At 45.8% G+C, this 20675-nt stretch overlaps 1 protein-coding gene across 3 annotated transcripts; it reads left to right on the top strand.

Moving 5' to 3' along the window:
• The first annotated feature begins 2264 nt into the window (after window positions 1-2264).
• si:ch211-93g23.2 (uncharacterized protein LOC100005086 homolog) lies at window positions 2265-20370 on the top strand. Of its 3 annotated transcripts, none has more exons than XM_062528409.1 (7): window positions 2265-2283; window positions 16345-16459; window positions 16674-16837; window positions 17551-17764; window positions 18354-18457; window positions 19446-19583; window positions 19932-20370. In XM_062528409.1, exons 2-7 carry the CDS (start codon window positions 16352-16354, stop codon window positions 20026-20028), a joined length of 825 nt encoding a protein of 274 aa, XP_062384393.1. In that variant the 5' UTR covers window positions 2265-2283; window positions 16345-16351; the 3' UTR covers window positions 20029-20370. The 3 variants fall into 3 exon arrangements, with proteins under 3 accessions (XP_062384393.1, XP_062384394.1, XP_062384392.1); XM_062528410.1 differs by lacking the exon at window positions 2265-2283 and adding an exon at window positions 15933-16033 and having other exon boundaries at window positions 16677-16837; XM_062528408.1 differs by lacking the exon at window positions 2265-2283 and adding an exon at window positions 15933-16033.
• Window positions 20371-20675: the final 305 nt, after the last annotated feature.

The raw sequence follows: 20675 nt of genomic DNA, 5'->3' as shown, positions 1-20675 counted from the left end.
AAGCACATCTTCAGCTTTTTCAGACAAATCTATAATACTGCAGATTCAGACAGACATAACATGGCCGGCAGAAAATGTGAAAAGTGTGTGGTGGTCGACAAGGTGGTCTCCAGCCATAAAAAAACACTCGCCGTAATTTCATTTTAATAGGTCACTATGCTGTTTATTCATGAAGTGACAGATGAGCTTTTTGCATCTGACCATGTTGGTAATTTACTCCTGTGGTCATTTGAGCATAAAATTCGAATTGATTTTTAATGTCCAATATTTCTGTCTATAGATTGAGAGCAAAATACTCCTGTGCAGCCTACAGGCTGCACCTAATGGCTTTCCACGACCTGAAATGATTAGAAATACATTTTCCCCCGTGGAATGACAAGGGGAGAAGTCACGTCTTATGAAACAGTTCTCATATTGGGGTTAATCTCGGTTGTTATCCCTGATAAACCCCACTTGTGTCTGACATCTTGAATTGAAATCACAGTAATCACATCGCCGAGGTGATGCGGTGATTCGTACAGAGCCAAGGGCGGCAGTGATTACGCAACGGAGGTAAGTCCGACCAGAGAGAACTACAGAAAATATCTCCATTCAACCCACAGAGGGCATTCAACATGTGAGGCAAAGGGCAGTTTGTCTTTTCACTATCACACTGGTTTGACTCGCTGAGTGCCCAGTGGTGGGGGCTTGACTCAAAGCTGAAGCAAAGACGGGTTCCTTTGGCTCGAAACGACTGGATTTTTTTTTGTTATTCTCCAACTCTCCAGCCTGTTTCTCATACTGCTTTGAGTCTCACGACAGCCTGCATCCCGAGTCTCGGGAGAAATCTAAAAGACATTACGTTCCCTCCACATCTACTCCCACTGCTTCAGGCTAAGACCTTCCCTGGAATTCTGCAATGTTTCTTTCCTTCATCCAAACCCCCCCCTTCTATCTCTCTCTCCTCTCTCTTCTTCCTATCCGAGCAACACAGACGCTCCATCCTTGTGGAACTGAAACGTCCTCGGCGACGACAGCACAATGCGGTGCTATAGTAACCGGCGCTTCGGCCTTGGGGGACTTTTTTGTGTTGCCGAAATAAAAAGAGAGAGAGAGAGAGAGAGAGAGAGAGAGAGAGAGAGAAAAAGAACACAGAGGAGCCTGCCTTTTAATTGCCGAAGCACAAACAGCCATTTTGATGAGTTTGCCGGCGTCCCTTGTTCTCGGGCCTGCAGATGTGCTTATCGGCATATGAAGGCCTCCTTGTAAGCGGCGCTAAGCCTCGCCAGCAGAGCTTGTTCGCGCCGTGCCCGGGGTCGATAGCAAACAACCGTACAGTATTGTCCTAGCCCCCATATCAATCCCTGGGCCAGGGCGCTCATTGACTTTTCCCTCACTATCGCATGTAAGGATTGTGTGCATTCACGCCACCAGAGAAAGAGATGAACGAGAGAAGGGAAGGGAAAAGGGAGAGAGGGATGGAGGGAGAGGAAAGAGAAGGAGAGAGAAAGAGAGAGAGAGGGAGAGAGAGAGGGGGGAGGATGGAGAGAGAAGCAGTCAGTGGACGGGCTGAGAGATTGATTGAGATTCTCCAGGATGGCCTAGCCCTGTGGCCCAGTTTGTCAGAAGGGCCTGGCTCAGCACATTCAGGACACATCTCTCTCTCTCTCTCTCTCTGTTTCTCTGTCTTTTTCTCTCTTTCTCCCTCCCTCTTTCTCCTCTTTTTCCTTTCTCTTCTGTCTCTTTCAGGCAAACACACATGCGCAGTCTCTTTCTGTTTTTTTTCCCATCCTCGCCTCTGACTGGCCTTTTTCTCTCTCTTGTTTCTCTCGCACAAATACACACTGTCTTTCTCTTCTTCTGCACACCCCCTTCACTCACTCTCTCTCTCTGCTTCTCTTCCCCCACTCTTGCTCTCTCCCTCCCCCTTCTCCTCTCCTCTCTCTCTTTCTCTCTCATCACAGCAACTGTAAGTGCTCCCCCCTCCACCACCCACCCACCCACGACTCCCCACCCCCAGATGAAATATTAAATAACTCGGCCGATCCTGCTCTTGCACTCGCTCCCCTCCCCCCACCCCACCCCACCCCACCCCACCCCACCCCACCCCAACCTCCCCCCGCCTCCCTCTGTTCGTGGCCTGATCGGTCTGATGGCGTGAAGCACACTGCCCCCCTTTGGCGAGAGCGGGGAACTGCGGGGGCCACAGTTCACCGTGTCAAGCCGCCGAGACTGCTGTTTTGCCTATGGTGGTCTCCATGGCAACGGAGAGCGAGGGAGGCACTGTGGGTCAAGCTGTTGCAGGTAATTTAGCCTCTGGTGAATTGGATGTATTTCTGCTATTGTTTTTGTGCCTTTATATATATACATAAATCACACCTCCAGGACTTGACACAGCGGGGGCTTTTTTCCTTCAGATTGTATGTTGAGAGTGTTACTTAACATTCATGCTGTTTCCTATGTAAATACAACAGGGAAAAGCATGCCTCTCCACTGAGATGAATAAAGAACTGTTGCACACAACTGCATTGCACAATGAGCATTTTAATGACAGGCTTATGCAGTATTTACATTGCTCTTTCGGCCAGATCTGCATTTATGACCCTTAACATGGATTTATTTTATGTCTGTCATAAAGTATATACCTCCGCACATACTAATGAACAATACTATCCCTTCTAAATCCACGAGTAATGACAGGATATATCCCACACAACAAAATGTGTAGAATGATTTAAAAAACATACATATGAGATACCTAAGTAAGTGTATCAAATGTAAATTCAGTTGCTGAGTGACTGTGTGAGTGAGTGAGTGAGTGAGTATGCAGTGGAAATGGGAATAATTATGTGGTGTGTCCATGTCAGTTGCTGTCATCCAGCTTCCTTGGAATTCCCATCAGAGCAAAAATTCCTTGGTGTGAACGTCAGTTCAATGTCATCCATTGTCTGCCATTGGGTGGGCCTACAAACCCAGCCCCAGCAGCAAGTTAATCACAATTCCCGCCCTAGTCCAGCACATTTCCAGCACGCGTGTGTCATCAAGACTGCAATACGCCACTAAATATATTGACCCCTTTTTTTGTCTTTTGGTGGCAAAACCAATGAAGAAAACCTCCACCCCTCCTTTGCATCCACCCCCAGCGCATTGACTCAGATAATCAATGTCGGAGGCAGTGTTGAATCCACATCTTTTTTGCTCGGGCCAGTCATTGGCCAGCTCGCCCATGCTGAGGCCCTCGGACAGGGGAGGGGACTGACGCAGGAGCTGGGACTTTTCGAATGCTGAGTCATGCTGACATGTGGCTGTGATTGCCCTATTGATTATCATTATTGATTAGCTATAGGCGCGAGCAAGGCTGCCTGCCATTAGGGAGGACAGATGCCGGATCGAGGGGGTTAGAGATGCGCTCCTTCTCCACCCACCCCACCCCACCCCACCCCCTTCTGGCCGGTGTCCGGTGCTCGTCCAAGCCCGACCCGGGAAGGACCTGCGAGCGTGTCCGGCCGACCGCTCGGCGAGGATGCAGAACGCTCGGCCAAAAAAAAAAAGTCATTTACGACTCATTAAACTTATGACCCAAGAAACAGAAGCCTGAGCCTGCTCTTCGATGATAAATGGTCCCCGCGCCGAAAATATTTCAGACCTCAGTTAAATAGGCGTTTAGAAATAGTTATCCAAGGCACGCTCGCGAGAAGTCTCAAGAATACAAAAGCTGTAGTGGTGTGCTGCATTTTACATGAACTTAACTCTTGTTACTCTTGAGTGTGCGTTTTTCGAAATCGATCTTCTCATTTAGTCCAAAACGTGCGCCGCCACCACACACACTCTCGTGTCTCAGGTGTTTCCCCTGTCCTATATCTCCCGTTCCTTTACATTCCCGAGATGGCATCAACCTCGGGGCTCAATGGCGGGTGAGCGATCTGAGGGCGCCCCGCGCGGCACTCGACTCGACTCGGCGGCAGCGACGCGCCCGCTTATCCCCTTTCATCTTGCCCCATTGTTGGCGCGATCTCATTAGCTCCAGCGCTCTCTCTCTCTCTCTCTCTCTCTCTCTCTCTCTCTCTCTCTCTCTCTTCCCCAGCCTCGACGGAGGAGTGGAGCGGAGAGGAGCGAAGAGAGGAGAGAGTGGAGGGGGTGAGGACGCCGATACTGCTGCTCATGCTCTCAGCCATGGCATTTTGGGTGGATAATGAGGGCTAGGGTTTCAAATCCACCCCCCTCCCCCCACACCCCACACACACACACTCCCCAACCCTCAATGCCCCCCAGCTCCATCCGAATATCACTCACTCACTCACCAACCAACCCCACCATCCCCCCCACCCTCTTCCTCCTTCTTCTCCTCCTCCTCCACCACCCTCCCCTCCACCCCCATCGCCTTGAGCTACTGTGCTGACTGCTGGAGTGCCGGCTTCAGAAGCCTTCGCCCCCGTGAGTGGCAAGCGTGGCACGGGAGACGAGACGAGACGAGAGGCGAGGAGAGCGCGCGGTACGGTGCGGTGCCACGCGACGCGTCGGCATGGTGATTGCCGCGCTGATGGCGGCCCTGGTCGCGCTGATGTAAGGTCCCTCCCTCTGCAGATGGGCGAGATTTGCCCTTTCGGGGGCTTTTCTGCAAGAGGAGGAGGAGGAGGAGAGGAGGAGGAGAAGAGGAGGAGGAGGAGGCGGACGACAGATGTGATGGGGCAGAGTCGCGACACGGAGCAGCTTGAGAGGGAGGGATTCGGGAATCCATCTTGTGTAGAACCTTTTCACTCTCTCACCTTCTCTTTCTCTCTCTCTCTCTCATACTCACACTCTCTCTCTCTCTTTCTCTTCACTCCTCTCTTCCCCATCTCTCTCACCCATCCCCTTAGTTCTCTCTCTCCATCTCTCTCTATCTGTCTCTCACCTCACTCCTCTTTTCCCCATCTCTTTCACTCATCCCTTAGTTCTCCCTCTCTCACCCTCATTCCTTTTCTCCCTCCCTCCTCTCCCTTAACTCTCTCTCTCTCTCTCATACACACTCTCTCATCTCTTCCTCCCTCCTCTCCTCTCTCTCTCCCCCTCCTGTTTACCTCAGAACCTTCCCCTCCTTTTCCCACCTCCAATTTAGAGTCGGGCAACAGGCCGAAAATTGGGTGTACGTTTGTGGAACAAGTGTATAATTCATCTATTTGTAGGATGCTTATGCCACCCCCCCCCCCTCCTCCACCCATCTGTTTGTCACAAGTAGGAAACCCAAGTAGTCCTCCCCCCCCACCACCACCACCACCCCCCCCCCTCGTCTCCACTCCAGTCTATTTTCGCATTTGCGTCAGTAGCGACACACACTAGATGTGGGGGGGTGAGGTGAAGGCTATGATTAGAACGCTCTCCCAGAGGATGTATTGATATCGCACAGCAAGGTTATAGACTAGTTCTGCAGGGGTGGGGGTGCTGGGGATGGAGAGAGAGAGAGATGGACTAGACACATAAAGAAGCCGCACGGCTCAATGGAAACCTCCTCCTCCGCATCCTCCGCCTCCTTTTTACGACTAACGAGTGGAGAGGAGGTATGGGGTGAGTGTGTGTGTGTGTGTATGTGTGTGTGTGTGTGTGTGTGTGTGTGTGTGTATGTGTGTGTGTGTGTGAGGAAATGCACTTTTCATGAGGCCCACTATTATGCATTCATAATGCATTGTGACATGCGATAAATTATACAGGGACGCCATAAAGGATTCATGACTGATTATCGGTTACATTTTGGTCTGTGAGGACATTTGATTCAAAATGGCTGATAGAAAAAGCCGTGAAAGTTTTATGTGACCATAATAAACTTTTGTAATTCATTAGTCATTGGTATTAAAAACCATTTATGTTACACGCCAGACAAAAATAAATAAATAGTCGATAAATGAACAGACAGGCAGATGGGGGGGAAAAAAAGACTAAATGTTGTCTGTCGTCCATTTCTGAGACACACAACGATAATATGTCTATCTCTCTCCCCACCCCCTTCCTTATGCAATGTGGAGCAATCTCTTGGGAGAAGCACTTGCTTGGTCTACCATTATTTATTTTTTATTTCTCTCTTATATAATGACTATTTCATATCATGATTGATGCTCATTATGATGTTCAACGACTTCAAGTCTACAGTATGGGGGGAGTTATATAATATATATGGCCAGCCATTATATGCATGTCGGAACTTTGCGTCGGTATCTATTTGTTGATGGTGAACATGTTTGTGAAAACCTATATTACACCTGCACAGTCAGAAAATATTCTCTAGCTGCATCTCTCTCTCTCTCCCTCTCTTTCTCTCCCTTCGCTGCCTCTTCTCACCCAACCTGTCAGCTCGCACCGTTGCTGTGACTACGGGAAATTGTCATGGCAACCCCCGGCGGAGAGGGACGGAGGAGGGAGGGGGAGGAGGAGGAAAGAGAGACAGCGAGAAAGAGAGAGAGAGAGAGAGAGACTGGTAGAGAAGTCCACAGAGAAAAGAGAGAGTGCATGTCTCCTCCTCGGGTACACAGTGAAGAGGCTGTAGAACCGTGGACGCGGTTCTCCCTGATGCGTTATCAGAGCCGGCATCAGCCGGCACAACAATGAAGTAAATGGCAAAAGAAGGAACTCCATTTGGTCGCCATAACGACAGCTATTAATTACAGTCTGCATACAGGCATTGTGGGGGGAGATATACAAGTAGTGTGTGTGTGCATGTGTGTTTGTTTGTATGCGTGTGTGTGTGTGTGTGTGTGTGTGTGTGTGTGTGTGTGTGTGTGTGTGTATGTGTGTGCATGTGTGTTTGCACACATATCTATTTTTGTGTGTTTTGTGTGTCAGTGTGTGTATGTCACACGCTTGTGTGCTTGTGTGTGTGTGTGTGTATATGTTTGCATATGTATATGTTTAGACTATGTTTAGAGTGTGTGTTGTCACGGACTCATCTGTGAGATGGCAGCCAGGCTGTTTCAAAAGCCCAGAAGGAGGAGGAGGAGGAGGAGGGGGAGGTGTGGGTGACTGTGATGAGAAAGGAGCAGAGACACAGGTCAGTGCTTTTGGAAAATATATGTTTAACCTCATTACCTGCGCTATGGACGTGAATGCGTTTGGCAGGTTGACTGATTCATTGACCACCCCCCACCCCCCCATTCCTACCCCCCCCCCCCCCCCCCCCCCACTACCGCACACGCGTCCGCCACTCCCCCCACCGACTCCCAAAGGGGCATAAAAAAAAAGGAGAGGGCCGGTTCTCACTCGCTCACATCAAGAATAAATTGAAAAGGACCGTGGCAAATCAATGTCCAATCAATTGTCTTTATTTTTTGCACCGAGCCGCCGTGGTCAGCCATACAGGTTGGGAGTTAGGGGGAGAGCCTGGGCTGCTTTGAACCTGCGTTTCCGAAGCTGGTTCATAATTGATGAAAGCATCGGCGCCGAGATACCCCCCGACGGCCCTTGTTCCTCCACCAAGCCGAAGCGCAGCTGACCCGTCTGGACACTAAATATGATAATCATATGCCGCTTCATGTCTACCTGTAATACCTACCCTCCCCCGATTAATAGATCAATACATTGACCGATGGTGATGGCATTTCTAAGGCACTGGAATCACCACCTTGTCTTGTTTGGCCCTCGTTCTAAATGCCATCGATTGGACAGCTGTCCTAGGAGACTTTAATTCTTCTGATTACCATGAAGCCGCTCTGAGCAGTAATTAAAACCGAAACCTTGATGAGGCGAAAAAAGAAAAAAAAAACCTCAGCCACCCCCAACCCCCCCCCCCCCCCCCCCCCAAATATATACCTGGCCGTCTCCCGGCGTCTGGTTCGTTAACGAGGTCAGGAGAAAAGGTCAGCTTATCAGAGGGGTCCGATGACCCTCCTGGCCATTTGCAGTCGCAACGCTCCGTGGAGTGCATGTAATTTGTGTACATAAAACATTAATGGCTGTAGTAATGGCTTGTCACCAGTTTCAAAATGGAGGGGGCTGGGGGTTAGGGTGATGGTTGGGTCTTAACAGAGGCAAAATGGTGAGGAGGATTGAAGAAAGGAAGAGTCCTGTGTTTTGTTGAAAACTCTTTACTGGGTAAAAAGGTTGCCAGGGAGTTTGTGTTTGTTTTGCTAGCGAGAGAATGGGGGGTTACGGCGATGGAGAGCGCCAACGATCTTTCTCATTAGAGTCGAATTTGCGAGGGTGATTGGTGTGGCTGACCCAATATGAGACGTAATGGAAGTGGACCTGTGCAGAACGGCGACTACAATCTCAGAGACCGGCAGCGGCGTAATCACATTAATCACACCGTCCCACATGCAGACGCACACACACACACACACACACACACACACAGAGACTGTGACACACGTACACACACACACACACACACGTTCTGCTTTCTCATTTACCTGTAAATGACCGAATCAGGAGAAATAGGTCAAATTAGACTGGGAATTAATCCAATCTGGTCGAATCGATTTCATTACAGACAGAAATCTGATGTATGTAATTCACTTGAAGCTCGGAGTGCACGGGGTTCAGCCCACTGTTGAACAGATCTGATGGGTCTGATGCTGAGCACTGCAGATTTAATTCACAGCAGCACACATTCACATTATCCCTTGTCCTCTTTCATGAAACATGAACACATCTGACCACACAAGCCATTAGCTTAGTCTTCCACAGAGGGAGATTCATTCAGGGAACAGTACTAGATAGTGAATAATAGAACCGCGACTATTAACAGACAGCTGTTTGCAGTTGGTTATCTCCTGACAAACATTTATGGCTAACACTTCCTATGGAATAACATCTTTATCATACATTTCAAGCACAGTTACTACACCGACTATGTGATGTGACACGCTATGAATGTGCTATGGAGATTTCTGCCATGCCTCCTGAACTGCAGTAGGTAGTTATTTCTGTACCTGTAACGCTTGTAAACACATTTTGGATATCTTCATTTGAAGGCACACACGGATACACAAGATGTATCAATGTATATTTGCAGCATGTCTGCGACTGAGTGAAATTGACCAAATATTTTGATTAGGAAAATATTAAACAAAGAACAGAAATGGATCGTTTCTGAACCCAGTTAAAACCAAATGAATAATGGTCTACTACATATTTCTTTTTCTTTCTTTCTCTATTTCTTTCTTTCTTTCTTTCTTTCTTTCTCTCAGCCCTCCTGTCACATGCATCAAACATGGCTGATGTCATATTTCATCAGGTTCCTTCGCCGTGTAATCGGACATGGTGGCTCCTGCCACTGCTGAGCCGTGTCCTTTGAAGGGCTCCTTTCTTTGAACTCATCGCCCGTCTCCTCATTTCCCTCGGCCTTGTGGGAGATACGCACCTCTCTTCCGCTTCTTCCTCCTCCTCCTCCTCCTCTTCTTCTTCATCTTGTTCTTCTTCGTCTTCCTCCTCTTCTGTGCGCAGGCTTCTCCTGCGTGGCCCCGGTATCAGCCCCTCTCCTGCAGAGAGACGGGGCAGGAAATTGGATTTCACAGACAGCTCGAACTGCGGGGCCCCTGTTCGGCTTCTCTCTCTATCTCCTCTTTTCTCTCTCTCTGGCTCTTTCTCTTCCTCTTTCTCTCTCTCTCTCTCTTCCTCACACTCTCTTCCTTTATTTCTCTGGCTCCCGTCTCATCTGCGGGAAGGCAGGAGGCGAGAGTGGCTCACGAGGGAAGGTGAGAGCCCAAACAGACTATTCTGGAGTGGAGGACGTGTCTAACAGCGTGGAAGGCTGTAAAGCTATTCACAATGATACCATTTCCATAATGGAGGAGGTGGGGGAAAAAAAAGACATCATTTTCTTCAGGAGTGGACCACAATGAAGCCGCTGCTCGTAAACAAATGCAAATAGCCGGCCTGATCCAAAGTGCTTTCGGGTAATGACTATTGAGAGGGTATTTGGTTTTTGTGACCTGCTAAGGTGCACTCGGTGGTGATTTTTATAAAGGCCACACACTTCCTGATTACCAGAATTTTGCCCTAGAGGAGAAAATGGTTTGACACAAAATTGGCTTCCTCCGAAAACTTGACTTCCTTGATTGCAGAACCCAAGATCATTTCACAATCTTCGGGGACATTTTTCACCTGGAAATAACAGGGTTTTTTTTTCAGCTATTTCCAAAACATCTGACAATATATTTGGCCTCTATTTTGAATTTCTGAGGTATTTGTGGAAATTCTACATACTATATTCTTATGCATTTTGGATCTGCCCATGTTCTGTGCATGGGAGTGCACTTCAACAACTACATATTGACTAATCCGCATCTTGGTCTTTTACACTTTCATTCACTTTTATTGTACTTCATTCCACCTAAATATCTAAAGAGGGTTTAATCTGACATATTCTCTCTGTTAGATGCATACTGTACATCTAACAAACTTTTTGAGCTCCAGCTAAAATCTGATCTCAGTAAGGAGGACTAAGGACCTTTACAAAAGTTTGTATTGAAGTTCGAGATGTAGCCTCATTGTTTTCGGCACTGACTTGCCGAGACCAAATGGGAGATGGGTGACCTTAAGAAAAAGCATGCCCAGTGACTAACACCACCTCGCATCCCCCAGACGAAACCTCGCATCCCCATACAAGCGTCGGTGTCCTTTAAAAAGACTGCCTTTGAATGGCGAGGGGGGGAAAAAAAGCCGCCTTGACAGCGGCTATTAATCCTGCGCTGTTATGTGGCTGTTATTGGAGCCTTTATGTAACACACATCATCTAACACACATCCATTTTCCCCGGCGCCACTGTTCTCACGATGCCACCGCTCTTCATTTCGGAGTGTCGACGCCCGGGCCCCCGCCGATGACAGCGACACACCGGCCTCCGCCGGGGCCGGCGGTTTTTGATTAAGGGACACACATCCGTCCGGCGGAGATCATTTGCCATGCAATTGAGAGCAATAATACACATGAATTCTTCACTTTGGTCGCCCGACCAGATTAATCAGCCGTCGTGGCCCTGGCCCTGTTCGGTTTAATGCCGCTCATCCATTATGAGCTGGGAAACGTCTGGCCGCCTGATAATACCTTAGTCATCAAAGCAAGAAATGAAGGCTGCTCTCGCTCTCGCGCACTCTGGGCCCCGGTGCAGTGTGCCGCACACTCCAAATCAGATCATCTGCAGGTCTGTGTCTGGGGTGTTGGGGGTATGTGAGTATGCGTGTGACATACGCAGACAGAGTGAGAGAAAGAGAGAGAGAGTGAGAGAGAGAAAGAGAGAGAGAGTGAGAGAGAGAAAGAGAGAGAGAGAGAGTTGGTGCAAGATAGAGTGCAGAAAGTTAACCATCTGTTTGAGAGAGCATGTGTGTGTTTGACTGTGTGGTGTGGTGTGTGTGTATTTGAATAGGAATGGGGGGCTTGCCATCTGTTAGATTGGGTTGGGGACTGAGTATATATGTGTGTGTGTGTGTGTGTGTGTGTGTGCATAGTCGTAATAGAATGTTATGTGTGTGCAATATTCCAGTGTGTATTTGTATCATCAAGTTAAAAAGCAGTATGTAATTGCATGCAATTTTGTGCAAGAATGGTTCAGCAGGGGAATGTGCATCACTATATGCCCCTCTGTGCATTAGGACCTCTAAGAGTATATTTGCAATGCCAGACTGACATCTGGATGCATGTTTAAGTGTGTGTGTGTGTGTGTGTGTGTGTGTGTGTGTGTGTGTCTGAATGTGAGTGTGATTGTTAGAGCACTAATGTATTTATTATACAGTTATGTAAGTATTAACAAACATAATAAGACAATTACAAAATGCTACTACGCTTAGCTACTGCAGTATGTGTTTGATGCGTATGTTGTAAGTGTTATGTGTATGTGTGTGTGTGTGTGTGTGTATGTGTCTGTCTGTCTGTCTGTCAGTGTGTGTGTGTGTGTGCGTGCATGCGTGCGTGCGTCCGTGTGTGCGTGCATGCGTGTGTGTGCGTTGGTGTGTGTGTGTGTGTGTGTGTGTGTGTATGTGGCCTCTGTGGCCTGTCAGCCGTATTTGACTGCACGAGTGTGACGGGCCCAGCTGTGGCTTCAGCACTGATCTGATCAGTGGTGATTGATTTTATCAGCACTGCAGAGACGCAAGGGTCTGGCCCTCTGCCCCGGCACACACACTCTCTCTCTCACACACACCCACACACACGCACACACACACACACACCTGTCCAAACAACCGCATCCTGATTGATTAGAAGGACACAGCGTGGCAGTCCGATGACCAATGCATACGTTAAGAAGCGACACAACCTCCCTCTGCTATGCTAAGCACCGGGGGAAGGGGATGGTCAGTCTAAGCGCTTACCAGCCCTTAAGTCGTCCCTCTCATGCTGTCTCAGACTGTGTGCAGCCGTGGTTGAATGGTGACTTATGCATACCTGATGCCAGTATACCGGTTGAGGCGTCAGGAGTGTGCTTACTGAGCATGAACAATATATTGCAACTGCATGAAATGTTTATCAAGCATTGTTTTGAAGGATACTTGATGTATGGATATAATTTAAGGCATGCATAAAAAAGCCAATACGTTCACTGAGATGGACTCGGGGCACGGTCGGCCGAGACTATAAACAAAAACTTGATATGACATGGAAATGAATCAAGTTTAATACCGTGTATGTTAGCGTTATGGCGCCGGGCGCTAACAAAGCAGGATGTATGGTTAATACAAATGCCACATCAACTGAAACAATCTCATCTGTTATCTCCTCGAGGGTAAAGATGTGCTCTTGTTGTTGTTACGGGCTGATGTTATTAGATGATGCTATTGATGATAAAACTTTAAACTCATTACATTCAGCTGAGCCCCATACTCTCCCCGAGTGATCAGGCCCTGGAGAAGAGGAGGGGAAGGGGAAGGGGACATGTCTCGCACTGACAGAGATGGAGGGATAGAGAGAGACAGGAAGAGGAAGACAGGTGGATGAACTGATCAATCACCCAACTGTCAGACCGTCTGAGGGGAGAGCAGAAGAAAAGATGAGAATGGTGAAGGGGCGGGGGGGGGGGGGGGGATGTCTTCGGGCTGAAATGAAAACCTGTGATCAGGCTTCACGAAAAAAAAGGAGAAAAAAAAGGAATGACCAGACTATGTTGATGATACGGCCTCGACCAAAATTAGCGCTGGAGTGAAAATGACTGTGTTGTGATTGCGTCCAGAGTGATCCAGTTGATGTAGAAAATAACGGCACCGCCGATGCTAATGGCGAAGATAATGACAACAGGAGGAAGGGGATGAGGAAGAGGAGGAGATAACATCTCCTAACAGCTCTATTCAGAGGACACTTTGCAAGATAAGCAACCGACATACATTACCGGTAAATGCACAACGCACACTCTCGTTTACTGTACAGGCATTTAGAAAAGACCGTTAAGCCTTTATGGTTTAAACCATTTCTATATTTTTTGTGAATATACTGTATGAGAGGCAGCTACCTGCCTGCTAATTAAAATACAGACCACAAAGCACAGACTATAACTCTGTTAGACCATAGGAACTAAAACCACAGATTACAAATCTGATCATTACTAATATACAGTAGGAACTAAATCCACAGATTAGAACTCGGTTCGACCATTAGTAAAGGAACTAAAACCTCTAAAATCTGGCTTGCATCATGCACAACTTTATATTTGGATGTGGCTACACTGCTTTCCCAGAATAAGTCCCTCTATATCAATAGAGCTGCACATAAACCTTATAAGCCTCTACAATTCATATTTAAACCACATGGTCTGTCAGAGTATAACCCAAGAGAACCATTGTAAATCAGCCAGGAGATAGTAAGAGTCCACTTTTGATCAGTGAGACATTTTACTATTCAAGGGGTGGACATCGACTCCCATCTGAGATAAATATCAAAAGGTATAAGCATGGATTGAAAGAATCTTGCAGGGAGAACTGATGTACTACTGAACGAGTTTGGATTTCCCTTTCTCAACAAGAGGACTATACTGATCCCTATTTCTATCCTCAATGTGGAGGGAACCATTTAGAATTCAGTGTAGAACTGTAGGGTTCTAATTGGCTCTCAACAAGGGTTTTCCTCTGGGACTTTTTTTTCCACCTCCCTCTCTCGGATCTCTTTTTTTTTACGAGGGGTGTTTTGATAAAGGACAAGCAGATTCAAGAGAGTGAGAGAGCGAGAGAGGGGACTCAAGGCCGGCTCATTAAGATGAAGGTCAAGACGTGCATTCAGCATGCCTCACAATAGCCCTCCATGTATGTCTCCACATTCCTCTTTTTGTTCTGCGCAGGCACGGGAACACACAAGGTGGCCACAAAAGTGACATTTTCATTCTTCAATATGCTCGGAATAATGGCGAGCCGAAAGAGAGTTTGCGCGCTGATCTATAGGGAAGGGGTTGTTAATGGACACATTCAAGTCTATTCAGTGAGATCCTAAATTCAGAGGGAGTACTGCACTGCTCAAGAGCAGATGGATATCCAAACAAGGTGCAACCTTTTTGTTACAGCTGTCATGGGTTCCATGCACTCAGACACCCATACACACTACAGTACATGCACACACACAGACACACATACATACATACGCACACACACACCATCTATCAAAAACCCTTCACCTGTACGCTTCTAGCATCTTTCCTTATGGCAATCCTTCTGACTAAGCACATGGCGTTCTGTAAGCATGTAGCGTGTCATTTGTCCAAGAGTAGTCTATGTGCCTGCCTGTGCATTCCATGCTGCATGGGTGTTCTGCTAATGTTATTTCTAGCCTCTGCTATGTTCACCGTTGCCAGGGGAAACCGAATTTTACACAGCGTCTGTCAATTCCAATGATCTCTGAATAACTTTAACACTATTTGAGCTACTTAAAATGAGAGTTTTATTGGATTCACAAATAAACAGTTGAAAGACATCAGACACATATTCTGTGCTTCAGACATATGGTTTGCTGCTGGGTCTGCACCCTCCTTCCAATTTACAATGTGTTGATACATTCATTTTTGATATAGAAAAGCAATATAAAGGAACTGCGAGGGTGACATTGCAATTCTTCACCAATGATTAGATTCGGGTAGGAACCTTGGTGACAGGCTGCGGATACTCACTCCAACAGTGACATCTGCTGTCCAGAGGAGAATGTGCAGCCACAGAAAATACACCTGCCACAGACTGCTTAACAATCTCCTAAAAAATGGACTTATGCATACCGTACTAAACTACTAAGCTAAACATACTAAGCTAAACACAACATGTATTTTATTAAATGTTCCTGAATTTGATTCCTCCAATTACACATTAATAACTCAACACAAATTAAGTGTGTAAATTCCATGAATGCTTGAGGGAATTGGATTGTCTTTATTATTTGGTCATGCATAGACATTACTGAATGTCCAAAAAAACATCACCTTCAGACCTTCAGGCCTTGTGTATCCCATCACATAATGTTGCAATCTAGCACATTTTTTAAAAACACACCCACATTTTCAAAATACCCTCTGGATCCAGGAGTTAAAAAGATAATGTTCATCCTTCTCCTACATCACACTACTTTCTCTGATTTGATTTGATCCCTATGCTCAGCAGAAGCAGACATGGGCCTCTTTAACTTTGGAAAGTCCACATAAACAGTCAGTCACAGAACAAACTCTGGGTTTGGTAGTATCCATCCTGGAAATTCTAAAGACCATTGGCTCTCTTGTTGGTGTAGAGGGAACCATTTCATTCCCTCAATGTCAAACTCCTAGAGAGCACCTTCCATGAGAAAAGCACAGCCTTGCCTACTTGAGGTTCCTACTGTGCATGTTTCACTCTAAATGCACAATGAGTAACACAATGCAGGCTATGGGCTACCCCCAGTAGTTCCTGCCAGGGCTGGTCAAGATTCAACTTCAGTGATCTTGCCAAGTTACTCAACAACCTAGGCACACACACACACACACACACACACACACACACACACACACACACACACACACACACACACACACACACACACACACACACTGGTAGCCTATACGCAAACTTTGTTGGCACACTCTTCCAGACTGCTCCATTTTCAATCTCTTCCCCATTAAGGATCGTACTTTGAAGGGTAGAAGCCTATAAAAACGGTAGGCCTACAGTAGCCTAGCCTATGCGACATGAAAATATATTTAGCGGCCGAAAAGAAGCCTCGACATTTTAACTTTTTAACTCCACGCTGATTATGCAAAGAACGAATATCGGCGACACGATGACAGCGCTGATATTTAGACAATCCTGTCCACTAGCAATATTTATTAGGCTACTATCATTAGGCTACTATGAGTAAAATGTTTGGAGTTTTGTGTTTTTAACTTTCAACCGAATTTGCACTGTTGGAGTTAGGCGTAGCCTACCTCGTTCACCTTTCTCTTAACTTGTCTTACCTTTCTTTGCACAGGTGTAGAATGGGTGAACGACGCTACGAGGGCAAAGAGCATGCACACTCTTATCAGAAATACAGAGTGTCTCCGCTGGAGCTTGTGGAGGAAATGATATCATTTATAGAGAAAAGGGTAAGGATTTGTGTAGCGTTTCTGCTTAGTCCATCTGGTTGATGTACCCAAAATGGCCACTAGTGTGTGCTATGACACCAATTTAATTTATGCACCAACTTGCATGCAGACCGTGTGTATGTGTATGTGTGTGTGTGTGTGTGTGTGTGTGTGTGATGATGAAAATGATGATGATGATGCGTGAGTATGTATGTTCTTGTATCTTCATCCTCAGCAGAAAACAAAGCCATTTCCTCTTGCTGTGGATGTGGGATGTGGATCAGGGCAGGGGACCGTGCTGCTGGTTCCTCACTTTCTCCAAGTGGTTGGCACAGATATCAGCCCTGCCATGCTTGAGCTTGCCCAGGCTTGTGACCATCCTCCCAATGTCTCTTACAGGTCAAGTACTTATTGGTACTAACCTCACATGTATTGCACATGTGTATGAGGTCAGAGTGACACAGAGAGCATTGGCCATTCTGGCTGTTGTTAGTCATCCACTGCATAGTGAGTTTTGCCTCCTGCCATCAGGTAGGAGGTACACTTGTCTTAAGCGGGCCAGATCCAATAGATACTTGAGATCATTTGTCCCAGTTGCTGTTGGTCTTCTTAAGCATTAAGTCATTAGGTCATTCGGTTACTTTTAGCCTATGTCAATGGACCTGAATGGCTGCTTTGTGTTTGTATTGTATGTGTGCTTGATTGTACAGTAGATTGTATATTTGTGTTGACTATCATCTGTGCACCAAATTGCCCCTAGGGGACATTAAGGATAATCTAATCTAATCTTACAGTGGGGAGGAAGTTGGTGGAATTAGTAACCTTTACAACCTATGTCTGTATAATGCATTCATAATTAACAAATGTGTAACATATTGTTGTTGATCTATAAGCTACTGTGATCTCAGCGATGAAAACACACAGTACATGATGTACTTCTTCAGTAAGACATCAGTTTTTTCAATTGCGCGTAATACCAGCTGGTGGTTTTTGTATGGAAGAAATGTCTAGCTTGTATAAAGCCCCTTTTGGATCACCCGAGCATCTTCATATTGAAACACACGTAATCCGTAAGTCTCCCTCACCGTGACCACATTGCATGCACAACACAGGCAGTGCCCAGCAGAGCAGTTGCCCTTTGAGGATGGCACGGTGGATCTGCTCACGGCCATGACGGCCGCGCACTGGTTCGACCGCCCTCGCTTCCTGCTGGAGGCCGAGCGAGTCCTGAGGCCGGGGGGCTGCCTGGCCCTGATCAGCTACACCATGGACTTTGAGCTGGAGTGGGGCGATCGCAGCGGCCACCTCAACGCCATCTGTCAGGAGGTCGGGAGTCTTCTTATCACCTGGAGTCATCTATAAGCACACACACAAGCTGCTTCTTCTTCTTTTATCTTGAGATGTAGGATAAAAGAAATGGAGTTTTTTTTTGTGTGAGGCCAGATGACTTAAAGTTAGTGAAAGGAGAGACTGCCACATTATAACAGATATAAGTAGGGGAGATGTCAGTACAATGAACAGGATGATTGCTCATCTTCTGCAAAATCATAAAACAGAAAAAGGAATTCTTGCTCTCTCACTCTCACTTTGTCTTCTGAGTGAAAAGCAATTACCCAATGACCCTTGTCATATAGAATTATATTTAGTTAATGTATAGGAATGATCATCATCATACATTGACAGAGAGATATAATGTATGCATGGATAGTAATAATAAAATCCAGTTCTGTGGAGGAGGTTGAACAAGGGTCATTCAGTGCAGAGCCATATGCTCAGATTTGCGGTCTAATTTCGAGACTCTTTGTATCTTTCTCCAGCACATCTGTTACAGTTGCCTAGAGGGATTCCTCAACGCTCTCTCTCGCTCACTATTCAAATTTGAATCTGTGTTTCTCTTTCTTGAAAATGCCTACAGTTCTACGCAGCTCTACTACCGTACCGCATACCTCATCTGGGTACCAGTTCTCTGATGCTTTACAAGCAGATGTACGACTCCATCCCTTACGAAGACAAGGAGTGGTGAGTAAGTCTGGCCACGCACGGCCACTGTGATTGGTCACAGTGGCATTTTTTGACCTTACTCACTGGGCACGATGCCGAGGGTTCTGTTAAAGGTCCCCTTGAAGAAGAGCATTCCAGGGGGTGGAGGATGGGGAGGCTATGACACATGGGCCTGCTGGCACACTGGCACTGCTCATCCTTGACTGTCCCCTCAGGATCGTCCCTGACTGACCAACCAACTAATGCATACACACACATACAGTACATATACATTATACAAGCATAAATATAAACACATGAATAATTATACATACATGCACACACAAGATCTGGAATAGTATTTTTCTGTCTCGCTCTCTGTATTTCAGTATTTGTCACTTAATTTTTCTGTACAGTATTTATTTATTTGCTTTTGATTTCATTGAGTGGGAGTGGATTTTAGTAAGTAAGTCCTGTGCTACTGGTTTGGGACTTCCCACATGATCCAAACCTGCTTTTGCCACCTGCATGTGATCATACCCAAATCATACCCAAAATTATGTTGCGTACTAGAACACCACAGAGTGCACTACAATCATCCTAATAATAATAATCAACAACAATGAAGACACATGAGCATCTCACTAAGGTTATCAATGGCCAACTTTTTCGTCAGTGTTTCGTTGAATTTGGCCTATGACACATCCAGAAGGCACAACACATTTTATTGTAATGAACTTGACACTGCATGTTGACATAACTCAGTTAAAGTGACACAATATTAAGCGCACTGTATTTGAAGTGAAATGACAACAGACTCTTCAAGATGCACTCAAGCATTAATGAGAAACTTCCCCAATGACAGTCCAAACTTGACCCAATGACAGTCTGACCTGTTTCTTCAGCTTGACCTTTAGACACAGTTGCTGATTAATCTCTCAGGCCTTGTTGATGCATCATGGCAGTGGCACTCTGAGTATTTTGAGTGAAGTATCTGATTAATCATTTGTGTAAATGCCATCCGTAGGCATGAATGTTTGCGGGTTCGGAGAAAGATGCCTCTCTCCGGCTACATCCACATGGTAGAGACCTTCACAAGCTATCAGGCTCTGCTGCAGAAGGATCCCTTGGAAGCACAGAAACTTTCTCAGGACATCACAGACAAGTAAGTAACAGTATTATTAGCTGTCATTGACATGAAAGAAAGTCTCTTCAATCATTTGTTCTTATGGTTGATGTCAGTGCTTTGTCATAAAGGACATATTCTGGTAGATCAAAGACTGGGATACCCATTTATCTTCCCTGCTTTTCTGAGAATACTTTGATGGCTGAAACTCAAGGGCACAAGTCATTTTCTTTCGATCGACCAAAGAAAATCTTTCAGGACTATCATATTTAATGCCACTGGCATAGGCTAGATATTCTATCTGAAACGACATGCTCCATGGTATTATATTTCAGTTAATCTCTTCTTGCATTGTGCACACATGACCTATTTAATCACTTTTTTCAGGTTAGTCTCAGCTATGGGTGTTTCATCTCCTGAGACAGAAGTCACCGTGGTGGTAAAATACTTCTATCTGCTGGCCTGTAAACCATCAACAAAGTGAATGTTGTTATTGCAAAAGCTAACAATGACACGCTATGGTTGTATAACATAGTAACTAACACAAATGGAAAATGTTTAATAGGCTAAAGCCTAATGTTTTATAGTTCAGCTAAAGAAAAATCTGATAACACTGATTAAGGTAGCCTAAACTGCAAGTAATGTTTTGTTTTACCTTTTGATTTAGGCCCAATAGTTTTTCTTCCTTTGGGTATACTGTTATCAGATGCATTACATCCATTCCCTCGGTATAACTGACCAAAATAATGTAATAAACTGTTGTGTCATAACAACTAGATATATAAGTTTCTGTTTTCAAATAAAAGACAACAATTTCTTATCCTTAGTGGCTTTCAGAATGAGATTATTCCTTCACTTTGTTTCAAGTTTCAAGTTTATTGCCACAGCCACTGCATTGTCATTAGCAATTTAGATCTTAGACTGAGAGTCAACTCAACTTTAGTGTAATTTACCTTAATCAGATAGTCTTATTGCCTAGCCTATAAACAAGTCTGAAGTAGACTATAATAGCCTACTTGATTGATATAGTTCAAAGTTTCCGATTCAGCTCATGACTGCTAAATAAAATCTCCATGGAAAAAATAGAATGTTGTCACTTCTTGTACAAAAGCAATGATAGCAGTGAAGCGG

Source organism: Sardina pilchardus, chromosome 23 (genome assembly GCF_963854185.1).
Source record: "Sardina pilchardus chromosome 23, fSarPil1.1, whole genome shotgun sequence".
Classification (NCBI taxonomy): domain Eukaryota; kingdom Metazoa; phylum Chordata; class Actinopteri; order Clupeiformes; family Clupeidae; genus Sardina; species Sardina pilchardus.
The sequence above is the reverse complement of the archived record's forward strand: the minus strand, read 5'-3'. Positions and strand labels throughout refer to the sequence as shown.